Genomic DNA, 7,559 nt, shown 5'->3' with positions numbered 1-7,559 from the left:
GAGAGAGAGAGAGAGAGAGAGAGAGAGAGAGAGAGAGAGAGAGAGAGAGATGTTTTGTGTGTGTTGTTTTAAGATAGGGTCTCGCTGTGTAGCACATTAAGGCCTTGAATTTAAGGTCCTCCTCCTGCAGGCTCCTGAAGGCTGTGATTATAGGCATTCATTACTGCCTCCAGCCAAATCATTTTTATTTTTATTTCTATTTTTCTTAATGTATTTAGTACAGGGTCTCACTATGCAGATCAGACTCGTAGTGATTCTCCTGTTTTCAGCCTCGCAAGCGCTGTGATCAGACGCGCACCACCACACCCAGTCTCAACCGTCCTTTCAGTGCGGGGATCAGAACCAGCCACGGCCCAAACCATGAGTGGGTGGTATAATTCCTGAACTTTTGCATATCTGAAAATCTTGAATTTGCCTTTATACATGAAGAGGGTATGTGGCTGTGGCTATATGAGATTTTTTTTTTTTTTTAGTGAAAATCAAGGAAAAAAAGCAACTTCAACATCTGGAGGTTGTGCACACACTCACAGAAAGCCCATGTTGTTCTCTTGTTATAAACAATATCACAGACTTCATGCTTAGTACTCAGAGACCCTGATCAAGTGAGAGAAAGGATACCTCATGATTTCATTGTGGCTGAGGCAAAATTGAGGTCCTTGTGCTATCTACATAGTGCCAAACATCTCCGTCTGTTAAAATATAAACTACTAAATACTTCTTATCTATTAAACTTTTAGACTTGATTCAACCTTACCCTCTGGTAGCACCAGGTTCAGAGTGCATCTCTGCTTCCTTAGACCCAGTACCAAGTCACCCAAGCACATTGTAGAATGGGTTCTCTCACTTCTCCTGCTTTACCCTGTGGTTCCCTTATCTGAGTGAGTTCTTCTATGAAACAATGAGTAATACACCCAATTTGTTCTGCTATGAGAATAGTATAATTGGCTGGTGATTTCCCCCTGTAATTCTCTCTATATGTGGTTCCAATGTCACCAGTATTCTTCAGTGGAATAAATCAGACATACACACATACACATTTAAATACTGTATTGTTCCTCTGGTGTGAGAACCCAGAAGGTGAAAATGAGTACCAAACTGTATGACAGATATTAGAAAATGGAAAGAAAATGTTCAAATGAGGAGAACAAAGTGGGGGAAGAAGGAAGGGAAGAGAAAAAAAGAGAATAGAAGGAAAAAATAGAAACAAACCTTTGGTAAATAAGAGGAAGAGAGGTTGAAGGGAAGGGAGGGGAGTGGGAAGAAAAGAAGCCAGGTCTGTTGTGTACAGCTCAGATTCCCTATGATGAATGTACCAATAAGCCTGGCTTGGTGGTGCATGCCTGTAATCCCAGCTGGTGGGAGGCTGAGGCAGGAGGACCCCTGGAGTTCAAGGCCAGGGGCCAGTGTACGTTACATAGGGAAGTCAAGGACAGCCTGAACTAAAGAGCAAGGCACTGTCTCAAAGAAAGAAAGAAAGAAAGAAAGAAAGAAAGAAAGAAAGAAAGAAAGAAAGAATTTAAATTTTTTAAATACAAAAAAACCACCGAAGTCTCACGATTCATTTTGTCAATACTCACAAACTACATTTTTTTTTCTTTGTAGGTAGCAGGTTGTTTTGTTTTGATTTGTTTCCTCCTCCTCCTCCTCCTCCTTCATTTTCTTCTTTCTTCTTTGTCTTCGTTGTCATCTCCACCTCCCCTCCCCTCCCCTCCCCCTCCCCTCTCCCCTTCGTCCCCTCCCCCTCCTCTTCTTCTCTTCCTCTCTTCTCTCTTTGAGATAGGGTCTCACTCTGCAGTTCAGGCTGGCCTTGAACTCATTTTGCTGCTCAGGCTGGTCTTGAACTTGCAATGATCCTCCTGCCTCAGCCTCCCCAAGTGCTGAGATTACAGGTATGAACTACCATACCCACCTTGAAACATTTTATTAAAAGCAAAAATATAATTGCAAATGATTCTTAATTTTTTTTTTTTTTTTGTGGAACCGGGGTTTTGAACTCAGGCCCTTGTGCAAGCGCTTATTCTACCGAGCCATTTCCCCGGCCCCAGAATGATTCTTATATATTAAGATTTGTAGCAGCCCTAGTTCCTGGATAATTGCTTATATGGAAATGGTAGGAAGCAGTATATATTTTCTTTCTAGTCAGTACCTAGCTTGTTGCTTAGCACTGAGTAGAAAGTAAATATCTGATTGAACAGATGAACAAGCACATGGATGGATGGATGGATGGATGGATGGATGGATGGATGGATGGATGATAGACAGCGAAATGCAAGTTGCTTTATGAACTAGCCTCTTAGGTTAACTTACTGCTGTTTATGTTTCATAATCTTCTCTTAAGGCTACTGATGCCCGGAGAGCTTTTCCTTGCTGGGATGAGCCAGCCATCAAAGCAACATTTGATATCTCATTGGTTGTTCCTAAAGACAGAGTAGCTTTATCGAACATGGTATGTATATGTTTATAGTTAAAAGTTTTAATCGACTTTGGTATAGTTTTGCTGATGCGGTGGGATGACATGAAAGCACCTTGCATGTTAGTTTAAACTAACTAAAACATGTTAGTTTTCTTTATTTCTGGTGAGCCCTTCTCTTAATGGCCTTACCTTTTTGGGCCATTTCCCCCTTCATGGAAGAAATTCCTTGTCAAATAGGTAAGCTGGGCTTGGTGGTGCATTCCTGCAGTCCCCTCATTCTGGAAAGCTGAAGCAGGAGCATCACTAGGTGAAGTCCACCCTGGGCAACTTAGCAACATTTTGTCTCAAAATAAAAAAGGGTTGGAGGTGTAGCTCTCAATGTCAAGGCCCTGGGACTCAACCTGGAAGGGGGTGCACAGAAGACAGCTGTATGGAGGGTATGTAGGCATTGGCTGACTGTATTCTTTGTACACTCTCCCTTGCCATGGTGGATTTCATCTATCAGAAAGAACTTACCTCTGGAAGCATATCTTCAGGGGCTGCCTTGGTGAAGCCTTGTAGTTCCCTCAAGCCTATACTCTGGGAACCTGGAAAAGCCTACTTACTGTACCTTAAAATAACTAGCTACTGCCTGCTTACTGGTGGGATAATTCCATTGGTAGAAGTCTCTTTTCTCAAGTATTCCTTGAGAAGAGGCTCATACATAAAATTGAAATAGTCATTTACATTTTAGCAGGTCTATTCTTGAGTAAGTCCTCCTTGGAAGAGAATTTGAGGAAAGGGAGAGAGAGCCTGAGATGGGGGAGCTCCAGAGTGGGGTGTTAGGAACCCTACAGGCAAAGTGGAAATTTTGTCACTCATTTCCTCAGAGGCAGCTACAATACGGAGAAAGTTTAAGATGCAGAAAATCTACATCCTTTATTTTATTTTATTTTTTGTATTTTAGGGAAGGGTCTACAGGGTGTTCAGGGTCTCACTACTAGATCGGCCTTGAAGTGATCTGCCTGTTTACAGCCTCCCAAGTGCTGGGATTACAGGCGCGCCCCACCATACCCAGTCTCAAATGGCGCCTCAGTGTGCCCCGGGGGCGGGGCCGGCATTACAGGCCTGGGGATCGAACCCCTGGCCCCTGTGCCTGCTTACAGGCGTCCATGTCCTTTAAAATGAGAAATTCTATAATTACATTCACTTATTAATAAATGTCTTTTATCATTATTTCATTTGAAGTTTTAAGGTCTTAAAACATCCTAGTACTTGGCCTATAAGTATTTAAGACAAGTTGATTCCTCTTTTCTTTCACAGGTTCTTGGTAATTTTAACTCTTTTGTTCCCGACTTCTTCATATGAGTGTTTTATCAAATCACTTCCCTTCACAGGAGGAAAGATCTTGACAGAATAAAAGCACTGGATGAGCTGGGGCAGGGAAGTAAGCCATTGTGGCCCGGGGAAGGAAAAGCATGCAAGTCTATAGCTTTTGGCTAGTCTGTGCCCTGAGGTATTAATGTAAATCTGTTTAAATTTTCCTTTTTTTTTTTTTTTTTTTTTTTTTTTAAAGAATGTAATTGACCGGAAACCATACCCAGATGATGAAAATTTAGTGGAAGTGAAGTTTGCCCGCACACCTGTTATGTCTACATATTTGGTGGCATTTGTTGTGGGTGAATATGACTTTGTAGAAACAAGGTCAAAAGATGGTGTGTGTGTCCGTGTTTACACTCCTGTTGGCAAAGCAGAGCAAGGAAAATTTGCGTTAGAGGTAAATGTACTTGAAGAGGATTGTTCCAACAGTCCATAACTCCAGGTTGGGGAATTTACATTTCTGATCAATTATTAGTGTATTATTTATAATTTAATCTGAAAGTTATTGTGCTAGTGTGGTTTTACTTTTAATAGCATTTTAGAAATACCAACTTTGATGTTGCATTAACACTACCAGATAATTCATAGGATATGAAAGTCAGGACTGGGGGGTACATAGCTCAGCGGTAGTGAGCATGCTGGGCATGCATAAGGCTGTGGGTTCAAACCCCAGCCCTGGCAAAGAAAAGGATATAAAAGTGGAATTTATTTATTTATGGAATGGGTGGAAACTGTGCATCTGTTTTAAGTTAAAATTGATGAGAGTTTACCAGTGATGTGAAGCTGGGCTAAGGCCATCTTTGGAGGTAGGGCTCCCGGGGATTGATTTCTAGTAATTTGAGATACTTTGGCTTGCAACAGGTTTCCTTTGTGTATTTCTCTATGAAGTCTAATACAATATTTATCAGATGGTTCTTTTGTTTATACTCTTACAGGTTGCTGCTAAAACCTTGCCTTTCTATAAGGACTACTTCAATGTTCCTTATCCTCTACCTAAAATTGATCTCATTGCTATTGCAGACTTTGCAGCTGGTAAAGTAAATTTCATTTTGTTGCTGAATTGTAATGTTTATTTAATTTTGCGATTTTTGAGGAAGAAGTGTGGATGTGTAGATCAGTAAATGTCTATATTTATTTTGTGAAGGTGCCATGGAGAACTGGGGCCTTGTGACATACAGGTATGTTGGCAACTCGCTCTCCTGCCTTGGACTTCATGCTAGAGACAGTTGAATAGCTTTCTGATTTGGTGCCATTTTTTCTGCCTCCTCCCAATTTCAAGAATGCAGGTGGACTTCCTCCTGGGGTGCTTCTGTCTAAGGGTGTGAGATTTTAAAAGCAAGCATCTGGCATTAGTAGCATTTTTAGATACATTCTTGGCTGAGTTTTTCATTTCGGTGTCTTCTCTTCCTCCCAGTAGTTTCATAGTTATATCCAGCTTGAAGAACCGCCCCTGATTCTGTATCTTCTGGCCAAGCTTTTATGTGTCTGCCAGGGCAAGGCAAACATGTGGGTTGTATAGTTTTTAAAGCAGACGCTATAAACAGTTTTTTCTTCTACTTTCAGTTGCCTTTTTGATGAGTTGATCTGGACAGCCTGCTCAGTGTTCTTTAGGGGCTGTGGCCTGCGTCTTCCCTGCGGCTCCTCTCATTTAGTGGAAGGGGTGTCTTCTGTAACACGGTCATCCCTAACTGCTGAGACACAGGCTTCCCAGCATTGCAAATGGCCAACTCGTAGTTAAGCTCAGGGCACGTCACGTAGCTCATCTGTTGTGTGCGTTCTGTCTGGGTAGTGTGCCTAGAACTTTTTTTTTTATCCTGTATGTGCTAAAATAATGTTTCTTGGTATCCCTAAAGCCTAACCTAATGATTTTGCTTATTGTCTGAATCTCTTCAGACCTGCTTGATTAAAGCGTCCCACTGTTTTGCAAATACTTTTTTTTTTTTTTTTTTAACAGGGAGACCGCATTGCTTATTGATCCAAAAAATTCCTGTTCTTCATCACGCCAGTGGGTTGCTCTGGTTGTAGGACATGAACTCGCCCATCAATGGTTTGGAAATCTTGTTACTATGGTATTTAATATTTTTTAGTGCTCAAATATATGTATCTTGGGGCTGGGGAGATGGCTCAGTGGAATAAGCACTTCCCTAGCAAGTGCAAGGGTCTGAGTTCAATCCCCGGTTCCGCCAAAAAAAAAAAAAAAAAATATATATATATATATGTATGTATGTATCTTTATCCCGGTACACATTATATCAGCCACGTAATGTTTGGCTATAACATTGTGCCAAAAAATAATTGACTCATGCAGAATCTTATCTTAAAAGGTTTATATTTTGAAAAGCATTTACCAGAATATCTGTGTTGATTGAGAACTTATGAACAATCTTTATTCAACAGAGAATACTTCTTAACACTATTCTAGAATATGTTTGCAAGTGGGGGGAGGTTGATAATGGGGTGAGAGAGTTACCTGTCAGGTAAAGGATGAGTCAGCTGAATGCGGGGCACACACTAATCTGAACTGCATGAGGGGCTGGCCAGTTTAGGGAGAATTGTCTGAAAAAATGATTGGGGGGGTAGTCGGGGGATAGCTTGGCACCATAAACACCTGCCTGGCAAGCCTGAGTTTGATCTCCATGCAAGCCTGAAATGGGGCGTGCTGGTTGGTGTATACCTGTAATCCCAGTGCTGGGGAAGCTGAGACAGGAGGATCACTGAACTACATAGTGGGATCCTGTACCAAATAATAAAGAAATAAGTTAGTAAAGTAAATAGGGCCGGCCAAATAGCCAAATAGCTCAGTGGATTAAAGTGCCTGCTTAGGCAGTTGCAGGAGCTGGGAGTCCAATCCCCGGGGCCTGCTGTGCTGGCTCTGCCCCCAGGGCACGCTGAGACAGTGATTAAGACTAGGCGTGGTGGTGCATGCCTGAAACCTTGTAGACCCTGTAGACCCTGTCCTAAATACAAAAAAGTAAAAAAAAAAAAAAAAAAAAATGCTGGGAATGTAGTTTAGTGGGAAGGCCTGCTGCAAATTTGAAGCCAGCCTGAGCTACATAATGAGCTCAAGGCCAGCCTGAACTACACAGTGAGACCTGGTCTCAAAACAAAGTAAAACAAAAAATCCCAAATTCCAACTATTTGGCTGAAATCCTCATTTATATATTATAGTATTTATAGTGAATGGTCTGTCTACTCATCCTGATCTTTCAGTCTTACTCAATATAAATACTCTGTGGAAGCCAGTATCCCTACCTAGGCGTGCAGGGCTTACTCTGCCGCGCAAGGTGGAGGCTGCAGCCAGCCAGATCCCCTGGCCACATTCTGAACTGCCACCACGTTCAACCTGGCCTGGATATTGTTAAATCCATACATATGGCCTTGGGAACAAGCAAAAAAGTAAGATAGTTAGCAACATGTCTTGTCTGGGAGAGTTCCTAAAGAAAGCTAGTCCTTGAAAATCCTTTCTCTTTGCCTTTGCTTCTCTAGGAAGTGTAACTCTTACATCAGTGGGAGGTTTTCTTGTCATTGTGGAGATAGTTTCTAGTTTTCCTTCTTTGGCCTAGAGAGCTTTCTGGTCTTTTTTATTTGTTTCCGATAAATTCCATATTAAACTAAATTTTATGTATTTTTATTTTTTGTGTTTTTTGAGACAAGCTCTCAGTTTATAGTTCAGGCTTTCCTTGAACTTACTATGGAACTCAGGCTGGCCTTGAAGTTGGAGTGATCCTCCTCAGCCTCCTGCGTGCTGGGATTACAGGCATGTGCTACTACATCCAGATGGGAAAAT

The 7,559-nt window shown here is 41.6% G+C and overlaps 1 protein-coding gene across 1 annotated transcript in view; it reads left to right on the top strand.

Moving 5' to 3' along the window:
* Positions 1-7,559, top strand: part of Npepps (aminopeptidase puromycin sensitive) — a 50,256-nt gene that overhangs the window by 13,039 nt on the left and 29,658 nt on the right. Inside the window, exons 3-7 of the mRNA XM_012515270.2 lie at positions 2,339-2,446; positions 3,969-4,169; positions 4,708-4,804; positions 4,917-4,950; positions 5,727-5,841. Coding sequence (XP_012370724.1) covers positions 2,339-2,446; positions 3,969-4,169; positions 4,708-4,804; positions 4,917-4,950; positions 5,727-5,841 — 555 coding nt within the window. The remainder of the gene's footprint in view (positions 1-2,338; positions 2,447-3,968; positions 4,170-4,707; positions 4,805-4,916; positions 4,951-5,726; positions 5,842-7,559) is intronic.

Source organism: Octodon degus, unplaced genomic scaffold (assembly GCF_000260255.1).
Source record: "Octodon degus isolate 3935 unplaced genomic scaffold, OctDeg1.0 scaffold00056, whole genome shotgun sequence".
Taxonomy (NCBI): domain Eukaryota; kingdom Metazoa; phylum Chordata; class Mammalia; order Rodentia; family Octodontidae; genus Octodon; species Octodon degus.
The sequence above is the reverse complement of the archived record's forward strand: the minus strand, read 5'-3'. Positions and strand labels throughout refer to the sequence as shown.